Below are 17,892 nucleotides of genomic sequence, written 5' to 3'. Positions count from 1 at the left end.
TTATTGCTTTCTTAGATGGCAGTGCAGACTCCATCAGCCTTCCAGAGATGGCAGGACAGAATCGGCACTGATGCCACTTTAGTCTACCTCCCAGCCACATGGGCCCATGGGAGTAGCAAGCTGCCCTTTGACCACTGCTTCCCTGTCTAATATTAGGGGCTTGTTTTTCTTGTTCCTGTCAATTCACATGAAGCAACATGGCAGGAGAGGCAGGAATTTCCAGGTACAAACTCGGATAGCATTCAGAACCTTGTGTGGGATGGGCAGTGCCCATCTGGAGGGAGAACTTGGAATTGGGGCAGTGGAACCCCTAGCAGCGGCGGTAGCAGCAGCAGCAGCAGGACAAAGTCAGACTCAGCTTACTGGCCTGAGGCAAAAAGGAGTACAGGAAGATGGGCACTGGGAAGGCTTCTGAACAGCACCATGGCCAAAAGATAGATCAGGTGCCCTCTGTTCCTAGGAGGTGGCATGGTCATAGCACAGAATATTATTTTGGTACAGAAGTCTCTGTGGAATCCTGAGAAGTTGCTTGGTTTTGTAAAAATCAGGTGTCTAGCCTCACTGCTGATGGGCAAGTTTTGTATTTGGAAAAACAAAAATCCAATGCACTAAAAGACTGTGTGCCCACCTCCCTCATACCCCCTAAAAGCATATCTGGAGCAAAAGCATCCAAGTTACTTTTGCATCCCAGGGATTATTCAGCTCCCTTACATAGCAAGGAAAACAAAAGTTGTCGGAGCCTGTCCAGTGTGTGTGTGTATGTGTGGTGCATACACACAACACCCTCTTTAGTTTGGGGTGAACGGTAATAATAAATATACACCTGCTCTAATCAGAAAGTTTCTTCACTCTGCTCCTTGTCGACCAATTGGATTCACAGTGCCTGTGGGAACCAGGAAGTTGTGTGGCCAATGTCAGCCAGTCTCCAGCATACAGGGCCTTCTAGTGCTTCTCTTGAGAAGCAAGAAAGAGCCAACTTCAGCAGCAACCTGTCTTAATTTTTTGCAAGCAAACAAATTTTTGTAAATCAAGGTCCACACAAATATGTCTAAACATAAATGTGCCTACCTTATTTGGCATCTGTTTTATAACTCTGTTGAATTTAGAACCCCCTTTTTTTCAAGAAGCAGAGTGGAGGCCAAAGGAACAATACAAGTAAGCTACTAAAAAGCATTCCTACTCAAAACACCTCTGAGATGTTTTGCAAATATTGCTTATACATTTTCAGAACTTTTTGTAAAAATAACGAATTTTAGAAACTTGGTTTGTTTTCTTTTAGCCATAAAAAGGAGGGAATCAGAGATTTTTCAGATCTCCATATTCTGCACGAATGGAATTGCAGAAAATCTGTGCCTTTGCCTATGCTGTAAGCATGTAGATGACAGTGGATTTACTACAGGAAGTGCCTAAGCACTTTGTTCCCACGCTGACCTACTAGCTTAGGACCAGGCAAGGAACAACTGGTGAGCACTTCCATCCCAGCAATGTGAGTTTGGCATAAAAGCTGCCCAGAGCTTGTTGCCAGCTGAAGCTGGGACACCCCCCCCCCGTCCCTTTCAACACAGGCACCTTCTTGCCAGAGAGACTGGAAGGAGTTTTGAGGGCTGGGCAGAGATGCAGATTGTGAATCAAGAAATGGCTTTTAGACTGGATGGCAGTGGCCTCCCAAAAGCAGCACCACTGTCCTCAGTTTCTCCCCCTTCTCTGAGTTGGAAGTGTAACGTGGCCATGTTGGCAGAGCACCAGGGGGAGAGGAAGTCTGTAGGAGAAGCACCAGAAAGTTAGGAGGCCCAGGCTAAGCAGAGGCCAAGAGAGAGGCTGGTGCAAAGGAAGATCAGACAGGCAGCTCTGTTCACAGCATTAAAGTATTTTAACACCCCTACCCAAGCATAACAAAATATGCTCTAGAACACTGGTCTTCAACTGGTGGGCCATGGCCTGCTCTAAGATTGGTCGGACACTACCACCATGCAAATATTGTGGAAGGTTAAGCAATAGATCTCTAGATGCATGCTTTGCTTAAAAGGCTGAAGATACCTCCAGCCAGCAATGTCAGGGATGACAGGAGTTGGATTTCGATAACTGGTCAGGAAACTGGGAGTCCCTACAGCATCTGTAGGACCACTTGCATGATCCATAGTCCTGGACTAAAGAGGGGGGTAGCAATAGGTGGTCCACCCCCCCCCAAAAAAAAAAACTCCAGAAGGAGCTGAAGACATTTGACCAATCCAGTTTGCAACCTATTTTATCGAATTCACAGTAGCTGTGACTCATGCTGTATTGGGCCAATCTGGGAGCTTTCAAGTATTTTGTGTTTGTTTAGAAATGGGCAGCCTAGTCATTTGATGTATTTTTTGGGCAACAGCATGTTCCCACTATGGCTCAAAGGTGGTTTTTTCTACTGCCAGCCTTTCCTTCTCAGTAAATCTCCCTCCAGTCCTGCAGCTGCAGTGATTACAGGCAGAAGGGAGCCCCTCTTGGAAGGCGCACACGTTCTGCCCTGTCACCCCACCTCCTGTGGGGCCTCTGCCTAGAAAGCAACCCCTTGACGTCAGTGGCTCAAGCCCCACTTGCTTCTCCCATGAACAGAGAATAACCTTTACAAAAGCCTTAAAGCTCTTCCTAGGGAAGATCAAAAACCTACTGATGGTCTCTTCGCTGGGCACAGAAGGGCCCCTTCTTTAACAGATCTCCACGAGGTGGTTATTATTGCTCCCTGTAAAAACTGCACTCCCATCAGCTACAATGACTCTTGTACCATGAACCGGCTACAGAGGTCGTCCCTGCCACATTGGTGCTATTCTGGGGAGAGGCAGTGTCATTTGCATAGAACGACAGGGACATCTGGTGGTGGAAACTTTTTCCAGGAGCTGTTGAACTTTCTGCAGGGGCAGGATCCAGAAGCCCACCCAGCAGGATCCGTTCTGCGAGGCTCCGACTTCCTTCCCCAATGATGCACTCCTGAATCTGCCAATTTGCTTCTGGGATGGACATTTCAAAACTGGATCAGGTCCTGAGCAGGGTGGGGGGCCAGCCCTCCTGAAGTCCCACAACTATGCGGGGAAACGCTGCCAGTCCTTTGCTATTATTGCACTCCCTGCCCCCCCTACCCTCATCCTCATCACACCTCCGCAAACGCCAAGCTGTACTCCTCCTGGGGCTTGCTGCAGCGCCGGGCCACAATTGCCAGGTAAAGGGTGAGCAGTGCCACCCAGTAGCAGGCATAGAGGATGGCTCCCGAAATGAGGAAGACCAGCTCCGTGTCCGTGAAGAGGTCCTGGTAGTAGGCAGTGTAGGCCAGCCCACCCAGCAGCACTGCCACCCAGACGGAGACCGGGATGAGGCCGATGAAGTTGACCACGATGGTCTTGCGGCCGGAGGTGCCCCAGCCGGACTTGGTGATGGTGGCGATGGCGAACATCTTGGCCGGCAGGAGGCTGGACATGTACAGCAGGGAGTAGAGGGACATGAAGATCATCTCGACGTTGCCGCGCAGGAAGCAGGCATAGGTGGCCTTGATGACGCCCACCAGCTGCACCGTCAGAAGGAAGAGGAGGATGTTCCAGACGCGCCCGCGGTAGAAGAGCTGGATGACGGTGGCAATGAGGAAGAAGGGGAAGAAGCCCGTCACCACCGACTCGTAGGTCATCCACAGGTGATGCTTGTGGAACCAGAGGGCGTTGTAGAGCCACTCCCGGAAGTAGGACTTGCTCCAGCGCGTCTGCTGGTTGAGCCAGCGGAGGTACCTGGTGGGCGTCTCGGTCAGGCACTTGGAGCGGGCCGTGTACTTAGTCCGGTAGCCCAGGCTCAGGACCCGGTTGGTGAGGTGGCGGTCGTCCCCGAAGCTGCATTTGCTGCCCAGGAACGTCTGGTTGTACCAGTCCTCCAGGAACTGCTGCAACAGGGAGTTGCGGTACATGCCCAAGGGGCCGCTGATGCACTGGACGCAGCCAAAGTAGGACTGGCAGGCCCGCTCCACGTTGAAGGCCATCCAGTAGCGCACACTGCTCAAGAAGGAGATCCACGAGTCATACTTGTTCAGGATCTGGGGGAAGAGGCAACACTGAGTCATGGGCCCTCCACAACCCTCCCACAGATGGACAGGTTGGCTCCTATACCAGTTTTCTTTACCACAGATGCACATCAAGCTGACCTGTGGCTGACCCCAATTATTGAGGGACAGAAGGCCTCCTCTTCCAGCTGTTTGGGACTACAACTTCCATGCACCCCATCCTGCAAGCTGTAGGCCACTGAGCCTGATGGGAGTTGTAGTTCAAAACAGCTGGAAGAGGACCAACTCTGGGAAGGCTGCCCCAAGGAGCAGTGGCAAACGGAGCCGCTTGGCTGCCCGGAGCAGCAAACACAGAGGCACCCCCCCGGGGGTGGGGTGTCGCTCCGCAGCACACACGCGTCATGCATCATGATGCATGTGTCATGACCGCACGACGCATGCATCAGATCGAACGGTGCATGTACAGGATGCCACACATGCACTGTCTGTCCTGCTGTTCCTGCTATGAGCCGCCAAGCAAGCGGCAACTTGTAAGGCTGCCGCGTGTGAACAGCGCATGTAAGGCTGCCCTGTCCGTGCTGCTTTTCGCGCGCGGCAGCCTTACGAGTTGCCACTCGCTTGGAGCTCGTAAGGTTGATGTGCGAGCAGCAGCGCCAGCACGGATGGACTGCGCATGCACAGTCTGTCTGTGCTGGCGCTGCTGCTCCCACGGCAACCTTACGAGCTGCTGAGCGAGGCTTTTTTACCGGTTGGTGGGGCTCAGGGGGAGGGGCGCCGAGTGTCACCCACCCTCCAGGATGGAACCCGGGACGTACCGCCCCCAACGCCCCCACCTTGCTCCGCCCCTGCCAAGGAGCCATCCCTGTGAGCATTATCTGAGCCAAACACTCTGCGCGGCCAGGTACTCTCAGGTCCACACCTGGACATCCCCGCCAACTCCACCGACGCGAGGATCCTCCTCCATGATGCGCAGCATCTCCACTGTGCAGGCTGGATCAAGGACCGTGTCAGAGTCACACACCTGCCAGGGAAAGAAAGACACCTTGTCAGGACGCCCTTGTCTGTCCCTTCCCTTAAGGAACGTTCACACAAATGGCGGCTTCTTTTTGATAAGTATTGCACTGTTTGCATGGGGAGAGAAAGCGTACGTATGGACATTTCTTTCAAGTGGAATGCATGCCCCCACTTCCTTCAGAACAATTTTGCATGTTGCCCCTGGGGGACCCTGCTCCAGTGCTCCACACCTTCCCAGGGCTCTTTTGTACTCTGGCATGCAGGGTAGAGGAGAACTGCAACTTTCCTGAAACTCCAATCAGAGGTGGACCAGGGGAGGAGAATGAGGAATGCACTCAGATCTCTGTGCCTGTGCATATTGAGTGTGTGTATGTACACATATTTTTGTGTGTGTATACATACACACACACATACACACACGTGTACATACATACACATAGTATATGTTTGTATAACTGTTCTATTATGGTTAATCTCAGAATTTTATGTGAGTTTCCCCTTAATGTATATTATCATTAGCCTGCATCACCCTGAGAAGGCAATTAACAAGTTTAACGAATGGTAATAATAAATATATAAATGTAAGGGAATGATAGAGAAGTGACACAAACTCTCCTGGACACTTCCTCATGTGAACACAGACCTAAAGTGGCAGGGAGGAGGATGTCACACCAGGCACAGACAAGAGAGGGAGCCGGTCTCCATTGCCAAACAGGCATTGTAAGGTCCCCGGGCAGGTGAAGGCAGAAGAATCACAGGGCATCTGTACCCAAGAGCATGTATGGTGAAAGGCTTTAGCTTAGTGGCAGAGCCCTGGACATGTATGATAATAGTGAACTAGATGGACCAGGGTCTTGACTGTATAAGGTAGCATCCTATATTGAGGGGGCAGCTGATAACCTGTTCAGCAGCCATGCAGGCCAGAGAAGGGGGATCGGGCCCAGCTGAAGAATCCTGCATTTTTGGAGGACAGGGAAGCAGAACACAGAAGCAAATCCCAAAATGAGAAATACAGTATGGGCATACCCCACATCTGCCTCCTCTCTTATGCAAGGAGTCCAGAGCTGGTCTATTCGGACAGCAGAATGAAATGGAAGAATGGACTGCAACACTTTTCACCTCCAGGTCCTGTTTTGAATGCCTCCATAAGTTAAAACCCCCTGTAAATGGAAAAGCAGAGCATCTAGCAAAGGGCTGAGGTACCACCTCTCTCCTTTCTCTGCCAGTTTTCTGCTTACAAGGAGGTCCCCCAGAAAGTGCTGAAGGCACATTAGGCCATCACATTGCTGAAGTGATGCAGGTCTGGGGCTGGTCAGCACTTGGATGAGAGATTGCTTGGGAACCATGCTTGGGTTCCATAATGAAATAAAGGTGGGGTGTGTATATATGGAATATATCAATATATATCTACCATCAATTACATTCTGCCATCCCTTTCTGTTACACCTGCTGCTCAGAACTACAGTGCTTACACTAGGGTGAAAGAATAATTGTTTTCCTACTGTCAGATTGGAGGCTGAATTGTGATCTCAGGAGGAACATTGGAAGCTGCCTGGATCCATCTAGCTCAGCACTGCCTGCACTGATCAGCAGCAGCTTTCCGTGGTTTCAGACAGGGGTATCTCCCAGCCCTACCTGGAGATATTGGGGATTGAGCCTGGAGATTGAATCCACTGCTTTGCAACTGGATTGTGGCCTTTCCTTAAAAAATAAATCAAGATTCCAGTCCTCAAGATTCTATACAAAGGGCTTAAGGAACTGGGGAAGCTGCCTTATACCAAATCAGACCATTAGTCCACCCAGCTCAGTATTGTCTACAGGGGCTGGTGGTTGCTTTCCATCCTTCCCAAGCTGGAAATTTCACTGGGGAGTGAACCCAGGACCTTCAGCATGCAAAACAGCTGCTCTACCGCTCAGGATCATAGGATCATAGAAAGCTGTCTTATACTGAGTCAAACCATTGGTCCATCTTGCTCAGTATTGTCTCTACACTGACTGGCAGCGGCGCTCCAGGATTTTAGGCAGGGGTCTCTCTCCCAGCCCTCCCTGGAGATGCCAGGAACTTGGAACCTTCTGCATGCAAGGCAGATGCTCTACCACTGAGCTAAGGAGAAGCAACCAGTTGCTCCAAAGAGGGGCTGATTGCATGTTCAGGCCCCAGAGTGTGAAAAAGCAGCTCATAGTAGCCCTGCTTCCCTCTTGAGCTCACAGCACCTATGTATCAGGGTGCAGGGAGACAGAGTTGCCCTTTAGGGCTTTGTTTACTATGGGGGCCAAGGAGCCCAGACCCAAGTCTCTCTCCAAATCATTTTGCATGTAGCTAATACTCCTCCCCCCTCCCTTTTCCTGCTTTTTGACAAGGGCCTGGGTTGTGGGATGAGCATGAATGGGAAGACACAGAGAAGGAAGAGCAACAACAGGCTGACAAGGGCAAGGAGCAGGGCTCCGCCCCCCCGACACCCACCTGCACGTAGTCGACAGAATCTCCAAGGGCACAGAAGGCCGTGTACATCACCTCGCGCTTCCCGCCCCACTTCTGCATGATGCAGGTATAGGTATTGTGCCGGACAAGGCTCTGGATGTGGCGCATGGCCCTGCGGCGGCCAGCCTCCGACTCGCCCTTCCCCCGGACATGGAAGTTGCTCTTCCACACATAGCAGCCTGTCCGGTCGGAGCCCATCACCTCGTTGAAGATGTCCAGCATGTAAACATCGTCCTCCCCATTGCCATCCACCACCATGATGACCTTGAGGTCGGGGAAGGAGATGCGCTGGATGGAGCGCAGGCATTTGCGCAGGTAGTCGGGGTCCTCTTGGTAGGCGGCGATGCAGAGGGCCACTGAGGAGCGCAGCTTCAGGGGCCGGCCCTCCAGGCGCATCTGCCGGTGCTCCAGGAAGGCAAAGAGGCTCTGGATGAAGAGGTGGAGGCCCAGGATGGCACCATAGAGCCCAAAGGAGAGGTAGTGCTTCTCAGTGTGGATGAACTGGTAGCCCGTGACGTAGGCAGCAAGGATGCCCCCCAGCACCGCTACAGCAAAGAGGCTGGTCCCAAAAACACGCAGGGCTGTGTAAAGCCTCACTGGCATCTGGAGAGGAGGCAGAGGGGCCTGGTTAGACGGTGGCCACGGCAACAGACGCAAGAGCCCTCCCTGACTCCTTGGCGGCAGCAGCAGTATCCCTTCAGAAGGTGTTGGACTCCAAATCCCATAAGCCCCAGCCAGCATGAGCAGTGGAGTTGAAGCCTAACAACTTCTGGAGGGGTGCCTCTGCTTTTCAGATCTTATTGCATTACAACTCGGCGAAAGAACAGAGGAAGGCAAGGTGTCCTGTACAGAGTGAGGCTATTATTGACCCATCTAGTTCAGCACTGTTAACCCTGACTGGCGGTGGTTCTCCAGGTTTCAGGCTAGGGGCAATCCCAGGTCCACATGGAGATGCTGCCAGGAACCGGGGACCTTTTGCATGCAAAGCAGATGCTCTACCACAGACCTGCAGCACTTCTGCATTAGCACTATGGCTGACAGAGATCACCTGATGGGTTGTGTTTTTACCCAGCCTTTAATCTGGCAGGATCCCAGGGCAGTTTACAATTAGTGCACTAAAAACAGCAATAAAAATAACCGTGGAACAATACTTCAAACAAAGGATGCAAATGGGCAATCAAACAAAACTATAGTACTGTAGGAAACAGACAGTTCTGCTTTCAGCTGCTCTGGCTCAGGCATTTTCAGTTGCCCCCACCCCAAGACTGGATGAAAAGCTGTTGTCCTTGATGGCAGTGGCAGGAGAGCCACATGTTAATTCTTCTGCCTGGCAAGTACTACACTCGCACCCCTCCCCTGCTGGATGCAGCAGGGAGCCTGGGAAGTCTGTGGCCTGCTAGGTCTTCTTTGACTCCAACTCTCATCATCCCTAAGGCCGGACCACGCTGGGTCCGCGGGCTGTTGCGAGTTGTAGTCCAGCAACATTTGGAGGGCGCCAGGAGCGAGGAAGAGGCTGCAGGAGAGCGCCAGGGGTCCCGATTGGAGAATTCCAGGGATCGACTTCGAGAACCTCGTGTCCGCAACTGCAAACCGCGCCTGATCCTGCCCGGCTAGGCAGCGGCCCTGCACTTCCACAGCCTGACCTGCTGTACGCGCATGAGAGCAAGGAGGGCAAATGCACCCGGGGCGCCTCTGGTGTCCCGGTGGTCGCAGCCCCATAAGTTTGGGGTGGGGGCGTACAGGGCCAACCCCATAGCACCCTCTTTCCCCCATGCCGCCAAGCCCCCTTATTCTTCCTCACCATGCCCGGTCTTGGGGCAAGAGAGAAACGGTTCATTTACATCGCCCAGTTTCCGTAGGAGCGGAACCCAGGCTGGCGGGAGCGGGCAGACCCGGCAGAGATGGGCTCTTCGCAACCGGCGGGCGGGATTTTGGGAGCCCCTCTACGGACAAAGGCAGAGAGGGCGGTGATTGTGGCCCCGAACCGAGCCTCGCAGGAGGCAAGCCCGACGGGGCGGCGGAAAGCCCTGTAGGAGACGCTGAGGCTCCCTGGAGCCCAGCTCAGCCCGAAGCGGGAAAGCAATGAGAAAGCCTTGTCCTTGTCCAGGGCCAGCCTGAAAGGCTGAGACCTTGGTCCAGAGAACAGTGTCCTCCTCCCCTCCCCAGGTTTGGCTTTGGAGCGAAGGCGAGCCCACCGCGGAGCATGTGCAGAGCGCTTTCCCATCCACCAACCCGAACCAGCACATGCGGCTCCTGCGCCTCGGGGAACCGGGTGTGGCACGTGTCTTTGCCAAGGGCTGGACGGCCATCGCTCTCCCGCACCCCGGCAAGGGACCTCGGACTCACCGTGCCGCGGCTTGCCCCCAGCCGCTCCCGCCTGCTCAGCTTGGCGCGGCGCTTTTGAGGAGGAGGGAGGCGCCGAGCCCAACCCCAGCCTCGACGGGGCGGGGGAGGAGCGCGCAAGGGGCAGAACCAATCCTGCCCCCCCCCTCCCGAGGTGCCACCCACTCGCCGCCGCCCCGCTCGAGCCCCGACGGAGCCCACGCCTGCCCTACTCAGAGGCTGCACAAGCGGAGTCAGGTCGGGACTGAAAGAAAGTTCGCAAAAGGAAAGGCGGGGGGGACGGGACTGGGTAGCCTTCAATGCGAAGCCCCCAACTCTGGTCATGTCACGTCCAATGCCAAGGGTCGATTGGGAGCCGGCTGGGTGAAGGGGGGGGGGACCGGCTCAAGACGGGGTGTGTGAATGTGAGTGAATTGAAACACTATTGAATACTTCCCCAAAAAGTCACACCCACCCGCGCCAGCTGGAAGTTGGTATTGCCCTTACTAGCCATAGATCTGGGAGAGGTGATTGTGCCCAGCATGTGGAGGTTCATTGCAGCCTAAAGACCAAAGCGGGGTGGGATCCTGCCCCTTTTGTCATAGGACACTGCCAAGCCATCCTCTTTCTCAGCCTTCAATAAATAACCCTGTGCCCTCCAGGAGCTTTGAACTACAACTGCCATCAGTCCCAGCCAGTACCTGGCTGAGTCTGATGGGAGTTACAGTCAAAGACATATGGAGGGCAGCAGCCTGGCAAAGGCAACAGTGAGGAGGATTGAAAGGTTCCTCCACATGCGGACTGATGGAGGCTCAGGTTCTTGCACACGCACTTATTTTCCATGCAGGGACCTGAATAAAAGATGAGATTTCCACTGAGGCAGTTCATCTGCCCTTGCTGGTGGCCCCTGGCATCAGAGCAAGAAGCACAGCAAGTCTGAGGACCAGAGAGAAGGGGGGAAAGCCTCAAAACCAGGATTGTGGGGTACCCTAAAGATCTATTCCGGCAATAGCCTTCCTGGCCTGGAATTCACTGCATCGGATTAGGTCCTAATCATTAGGAGCATCCTTTGTACATTGGATGAAATAGTCCACAAGAGCTCCTGCCATCCTAAATCTGTTAAGCCTTTAAGGTGCTATAAAAGTCTCTTGTCAGTTTTGCTGCTAAAGACTGATGGGAATTGTAGTTGAAGGCTGAGAAAGTGGGTGGCTTGGGTTGGCAGTGTCCTCTCCAGAAGGAGCTGCAACAAACAACTCCCATCACAGCGTACCCAGTCTTGTTTCTGCCAGTCAGTATTAGGGGCTGCAACGTTTCATTGATTAATCAATTTAAAAAAGCTTTTAATTCACTACGAAGCTGCCCTCAATAAATCAGGAAGCAGATTTATTTCAGTATATATCATTTCCAATGCAAAGATTTGTAACAAGTGCAAGTGGCTAAGCACAATATTAGAAGGTACATTCTCCCTTCTTCCTAACAGAGGAAATGCCTTTTCCAAGAGAAGATCTGCTGTGAAACATGTACGTCCATTGTCTAAAAACAAAGTAAGCCATTTGCTTCAAAATTATTGTTTTTACTTACACAAATTTAACCAACTAAATCCAAACAAGAAATCAACAAACAGCCCTACTCATTATACAAATGAGAATCACCTTTTTATCTGCTCTTTTTTCAGTGTCTCTGGCTGAGCAGTCAGAACATCTAAAAATAAGACTTAAGAACTCCACCACCTTTATCACAAATATATTTTTCTACAGCCTCTTGACAAAGGATAGAGTTAGCAAAGATATCATGAAAAACACCAACTTAGCTTAGGCCAGGGGTAGGCAACCTAAGGCCCGTGGGCTGGATGCGGCCCAGTCGCCTTCTCAATCCGGCCCACGGACAGTCTGGGAATCAGCATGTTTTTACATGAATAGAATGTGTGCTTTTATTTAAAATGAATCTCTGGGTTATTTGTGGGGCATAGGAATTTGTTCAGTCCCCCCCCCAAAAAATAGTCTGGCCGACCACATGGTCTGAGGGACGGTGGACCGGCCCCCTGCTGAAAAAGGTTGCTGACCCCTGGCTTAGGCTGTGTACACACTTCCATTTACTGTGCATCCAATGCACTCCCACCCTGCCAATGTGGGAAGTGGTATATAGACCAAGTTAGCCACAATCCATATCTATCCTGTTGTTTCTTAGAAAATACTGCATTCTGATGCATTTCCCCCCAAACCACCTTCGATCCACATTGAGAAAAATAACGGCCTGGCTGCATTTCAAGTTGGTAATGTATTCACAGCCTTAGATGGCATTAAAAGTGGGGAGATTAAGGGTACTGGGAGTAGCTAAAGGGAAGGATAAAGAGGGTGATGCTGTCAGTGGCTGCTAGCCGGGATGCCAGTATGCTACCTGCAGTATCAGAGGCATTAGTTGAGGAAGATGTGCTAAGAGGTCCCCATATCCTACTTGTGAGCTTCCCATTGAAGCATCTGGTTGGCCACTGTGGAAAATGAGATGCTCAGATAGATGGGTGTTCTTAAGCATTTTTAGTTTTGGGTGATACCTATGATCATTTTGTTCTAGTGTGAGAGAGTTGCAGTGAAGCCATGTGTGTGTGTGTGTGTGTGTGTGTGTGTGTGCGTACTGGGTTTGGCCTGCCAAACTTGATTGTGCGCACAATCCTGAATGGGGATAATAACTTTATCAAGAGTCTTTGTAGGCAAGAGCACAGATGAGAACTAAGGAATCACACAAAAGTCTGTTTCTTAAGAGAATCTTGTCGTCACTTGCCTGACACCTCAACACACACACACACACACACACACACACACGCGAATCTCACACCTCCTTGCCTTCAGATGCATGTGAAATATAATACCCTTCTTTTTTGTTAAGTTAAACTTAGCAAAGAGGGTTGGGTGTTTGCAGAGATCTCCAAGGAAATTACAATAATTAGAACATCAGTAACACCACAGTGGAAGGATTTTGTAGAAAAGAGAATTCCAAAATCCAATCAAGCAATGAAGTCCTTTATTAGAATTTTGGATTTTTTTCTAACGTCAAATAACCCTTTTACCCCAGGAAAGGCTAATCTGTTTCCTCGCTCCCAATATTGTTAGATTCCATTTCCAAACAGCCCCAGAAAACATGGCTAATAATCAGGGATGATGGGAGTCCAGTAACATCTGGAAGTCACAGGTTAGCCACTTTGCCTAGTTTAGCTGCTGCATTAACTAATGCAGAATGGACTCCCCAAGGTGTGTCCAAGTTAAAGAGTTGGCTTAAGTGCACCCTTCATTAGCAATACTGTTGAGTGATCTTATAATCTTGTTCCCCTTGAGTTATTGTTCATGACACCCAAACATTCACTTCATAGCCAATTGTTACTGTTCAGATAATTCCTCTGTTGCTTATTTTTGCAACTTAATTTAGGCTTGTAAACAGCCACTATGCCGGTCACTGGTGGCAAGTGAATTACCTCCAGGCAAGGAATCTTTTGCAAACTGGATTTTCTCTCCCTCTTTCAGGTCAGGCTATCACATATATATTTGGGAAGTCGATCTACTGAACATACTTATGGACTAGCACAGCCTTTGCTAGCCTGGACTCCTTCTGATGCTTTGAACTACAACTTCCCATTGGCCTCAGCCTGCACACCTGAATGATGCTGAGGTTGATGGGAGTTGTAGTCCAAAACATATACAGCAAAGGACCCAGGTTGGCGAGGGCTGCTTTAACAGATAATGTAAGCAAAATGGGTACAACTGGCAACAAAATCACCTGCATTTAGAAACCGATTGGCAACTGTGGTAGACAGTGGAGGTAAAATAATCAGGTGTGCATCATGGGATCCAACCCACCTCAGGTGCGCACAGTGCTCAAATTAAAGGGGGTCTGTAGTGGCCATGACTCCCTTACCTTGAGGGATGTCTCACCCAGCTTGTCTCTTTAGAAGGCTCTTCAGGGAGGCAATGGCGCAGGGAAGATTTGGTAAAAATTATGGGGAAGCAGGAGAGCGAGATTGTGGATTTCATTCAGCTCTCCTCTCATCTTTCCCCAAATAACTGAATCACTGTGTGGGTAGCATTCACTTTGATCCCTGACAGGTGCACCTGAGTCCTGCATCCATTATTTTCTGACAACAAACAAAAAAGGTTTATTTGGGTCCTGAACTGAAGAGGGAAGGAAAGTCATAGAGATGCACTATTTTGCCAGGGCCTCTTCAAAAACATGTAAAAACTGAGAGAGATGAAAGTGTGTGTGTTTGTTCCTAGAAGAAATTTGCCCAGAGAATTCTGTAGTCAGCAAATGGCCAGTGGCCCAGGTACCTTTGTGATTTCCTTGAACTAAAAAATACAGTTGTGAAGATAAACTGGCATGTAAGACTTTAGGACAGAGCTTTTCATGTTGTTCACTTTTTAGACATGCTTTATTTCGTGATACAGTAATTCACTTTTACTAGCAATCTGGAGGTTAAACTAACCCCTTTCCCAGTCCCAGGAAGAGCGTGGGGAGTGTTTGCACGACACACCTACACACTGCAGCTGACACACTAAGATGTTGCAACACACAGTTTGGAAAGCTCTGCTTTAGGATTTCTTCATATACTATACCGCAAGCCTATCAACTGCAGAACTTAAGACCTGCCTGCTTAGTACCCTCATGGCTTCCCCGCATCCACACACACACACACATAACAGAGATTAGCTCAACATTAATGACCCTGTTATTCTTACCAAAACTACTGTAAAACAACTAACAAGCCTTACTTGGTGCATATTCAAGGAACTACCATGACTTATGAGTCCATTCATCCTTTCCTAAAATCATGGAGCTGGAAAAATAACAAAAAGACCACCTAACTGCATCGGATAAACCCCCTCCATTCATATTCATATTGACATATATGCACACACTGCAGAATCTGGACTCTGCAACTCTGATCACTAGAGGGGCATACACAAGGCAGAGAGATGCTGGCAAATTCCAGGTGGCTCAAATCAAGGCACACACTTCATGGGAAAGTACAGACCTGATCCCCCACTTCCAAAGTCACTAGGCAACCTAAGCTTGGGATCACAGGTTCCTAGCCCTGAATACAGAGATCCCTGAAGACATAGACAGGAGCAAAATCCTACCCACCATGTCATAAAAGCATGAATGGGTCACATCTATACACCACCCAACATGCTGTGCCTGCTTTGACTGTCCGTAATGCTTCAGAAAGGTGGGTCTATGAGGGGACCTCTGAATCTTACACAAGGGAAAAGATTCCACCACAACCATCCCCAGTTCACTGGTTCACTCTATAATAGGCCCAACTGAAGCATCAGAACAGAAAATTTAGGATAACTTGAGCAATTTTCTCCACCTCTGCTTTGACCTCAGTCTGGCTTTTGGTCCCTCAACAGGCCCAGGAAGGTTTTTTCAACTCTGGTGGTTTATGGTCTCCTAACCCCTTCCTAAAATCACCTCCTCCCCCCGCCCCAGTCCAGGCACGCACACAAAAAGGAAGTAAAATAGGTTTTAAAAACTCACAGTTAGGAAATGGCTGGCCTGGCTTTTAAAGCTCTTGGTGCAAAATGCCAGAGAGGTGGAGGCTCCCTGGTCTGGTCCTGCCCCAGAAAGCCTGTCTCTGGGAGGGGAACATGAGGCAAGGGGTGGGCACTGCCAGGGGCTGAGGAACATCAGATGGGAGGGAGCAAACTGCAGGGCTTTCAGGAGAGAGGCCAGAGCTGAGCCTTGCCTCGCTCTCAGCTATCTGTTTAGACCCCACAGCTGTGCCCGCAAGCAAATGCAAACACAGGGCAAGTCCCATGACTTTCCCCCAAAGAATCCCGGGAGTGATTTTTAAGTTTTGCAGGGGTGCTTCTCAAGAGGCCTCCAAATCTCTTTGCAGCACAAAACCCTCTTGGACCTTCAGCTTCCTTGGGCGAGGCTGGTTGGAAAGGTAGGCCTGTCCTTCATTTCCTTTCCCTTCCCAAGCCTCACAAGCATCCCTTTCAATACCTTCCACCGTCCAAATCAAGTGTGTTTAAAAAATAAAAAATAGGGGGCCTTTGAGAGGCTGACAGTTTGAGAAGCTACTTTTCCTCCTGGGCCTTCCTCATTGCTAATTTAGGCCTTTCCTTCGCTCTCCACACAGTCTCAGTGAACTTGTCTAAACAGCGAACCATTTAGGTTCAAAAGCAACAAAAGTTTGAGAAGGCCTTCTGATCACAAAAGTTACAAATAATGCCCGTAAGCCTTCTGGTTTACTGTGGAGCCACAACACACAACTTGGTTGCTCAGAAGCACCCAGTTGATGCTATCACCCAAACAGACACAACTGTTCCAGAGGCACCCTGCAACCCACTAGCCAGTCAGTTAGTGAAATGATTTACATGCTGTTAAAAACAGCGCAAGAGGCTCACAGTTTTTATGCTGCTTTCCCTTACAGCCACCCCATAAGATCATTGTGATGCCCATTTTACAGATGAACAAGCAAGTCCCACCAGAAGACAGTTTGCCCAAGGCCACGCAATGAGCCCATCGAACAGCCAGGCATCAAGATCCATTTCTTCCCTGCCTGCTCTCACTGCCTCCCACCTGTCATTCAGAGACAGTCTCGAAAAGATGCTGTAAGGGGATCCTCCATTTACAGGACCACACTTTATGCAAAAGGATTAATACAAGCTCACTTGCACCTTTTCAGGAACTGAAGGCAGTGCCTGGGGCTGAGTTTCAGTGTGTGCCACCCTGGATCCAGCAGAGGCACTCAGAGAGCACCCAAAGGGTCAAGCACACAATAACCAGGAGCGATACTGTGAAAGGGGTCCCTTTGGGGGACACCCTCAGCAGAAACGACACTTATAAGAGGGTCCCTTTCGGCATGCCGCAGCCACAAGACACACCCCCTTGGCCCCCTCCCATGAGTTGCCGGGGTCCAGTATCTAAAGGACAATGAGGGAGCAGAGAAAGGACTGCTGTGAGCTTAAGGTTTCCTCTCCTATTTGCTAGACCAGCTGCAGCAGGAGTTGCCCCATGGCAAACCACAGGTGCCTGGCTGAGGCTGGAGCAGGGACAAGAGTGCCCCGTTGGGGACCACAGGCAAGCTCCACACCCTCCGCCCAGGACTGTATCAGCAGGTGCTGCCTTTCAAACCCACTCCATTGTGGAACCGCCAGCATTTCAACATCTTACCTTTCGATGCAAAGGCAGCTCCCAGGCACGGCTTCTCGCTCAGGGTTCTGTGCCTCTTCGGGAGAAGGGGGGGAAAAACCCTGCTTTTCCAAGGTAGAGAAGCAGCTTCCCACCCCCTCCTACACAGGAATTGCCTTGTTTGCAGAGGCGGAATTGCAGCCAAGAAGAAAAGAGACTTTTCATTCAATAACCTTTGGCTGGAGCAAGCGTGGAGGGGCGGAGGATCCAGAGCCCAGGCAAAATCATCCCAGGGCAGGAAGGTACCAAAAAAGGGGAAAAACCCAAACAGTCAACCTTCTACCTAGGCAAGGCTGAACCCTTTAAGGAACTCCGGGGACTGCAGCCCCCTGCCCTGGGACAGAGAAGGGCACAGAAACCGCCTACCCCAGGGAGTGGAACCTGCAGCAACCGGGCACTCCCCCTGCAAGGACAATGACAGTTTCTGAGCTGCTGCTTCTCTCCCCCCCCACCCCCCTTTCCTCCAACGCACAGACTGTAGGCTATAGCTATTCCTGGAGTCTATAAAAACCATCTCTCTAAACATCCCCTGGCTGCAGAAATAGCTTCACCAGGGTTGCTATTCTCAGGGACGGCTTTCCTTGCGTGATCCAGGAACTTGGGAAGAACAATTGTCTTCAGTTCGCTTTCCCCACCCCCCTTTTTCTTTCTCTCTCTCTCTCTCTCTCTTTCTTTTTTTTTTTTTTGTTAGCCATCAGCTGCCGGTCCTTCTCCCTGGAACTCATTATTCTGCAGTGTGCTGGTTCCTTGCAGGCTGCGGAAGAGTCACATAACAACCGCCAGCAGAACTGCTGGTGGCACAACCTGAGCTCCCAGCATATCCATGATGCCCCATAGAAAGCAGTCTCTTTACCTGAAGCCATAGTAGGCTCTT

At 50.7% G+C, this 17,892-nt stretch overlaps 1 protein-coding gene across 2 annotated transcripts; it reads right to left on the bottom strand.

Moving 5' to 3' along the window:
- Positions 1 to 1,847: 1,847 nt before the first annotated feature.
- HAS3 (hyaluronan synthase 3) lies at positions 1,848 to 17,417 on the bottom strand. Of its 2 annotated transcripts, XM_033157072.1 has the most exons (4): positions 17,001 to 17,417; positions 7,491 to 8,111; positions 4,932 to 5,033; positions 3,122 to 4,045 (listed from the first exon to the last, which is right to left on the bottom strand). In XM_033157072.1, the coding sequence occupies exons 2-4, from the start codon at positions 8,109 to 8,111 to the stop codon at positions 3,122 to 3,124; spliced, it is 1,647 nt and encodes a 548-aa protein (XP_033012963.1). In that variant the 5' UTR covers positions 17,001 to 17,417. The 2 variants fall into 2 exon arrangements, with proteins under 2 accessions (XP_033012964.1, XP_033012963.1); XM_033157073.1 differs by lacking the exon at positions 17,001 to 17,417 and having other exon boundaries at positions 1,848 to 4,045.
- Positions 17,418 to 17,892: the final 475 nt, after the last annotated feature.

Source organism: Lacerta agilis, chromosome 8 (genome assembly GCF_009819535.1).
Source record: "Lacerta agilis isolate rLacAgi1 chromosome 8, rLacAgi1.pri, whole genome shotgun sequence".
Taxonomy (NCBI): domain Eukaryota; kingdom Metazoa; phylum Chordata; class Lepidosauria; order Squamata; family Lacertidae; genus Lacerta; species Lacerta agilis.
This window is presented reverse-complemented; position numbering and strand designations above follow the sequence as displayed.

Bases quoted from the DNA above. Each gene is read 5' to 3' on its own strand.
- HAS3 (XM_033157072.1), bottom strand. From the start codon at position 8,111: ATGCCAGTGAGGCTTTACACAGCCCTGCGTGTTTTTGGGACCAGCCTC. The intron at 5,034-7,490 runs GTGGGTGTCGGG...TTTCCCTGGCAG, and splicing joins ATTCTGTCGACTACGTGCAG to GTGTGTGACTCTGACACGGT. The intron at 4,046-4,931 runs GTGTGGACCTGA...CTCTTCCCCCAG, and splicing joins GAGTTGGCGGGGATGTCCAG to ATCCTGAACAAGTATGACTC.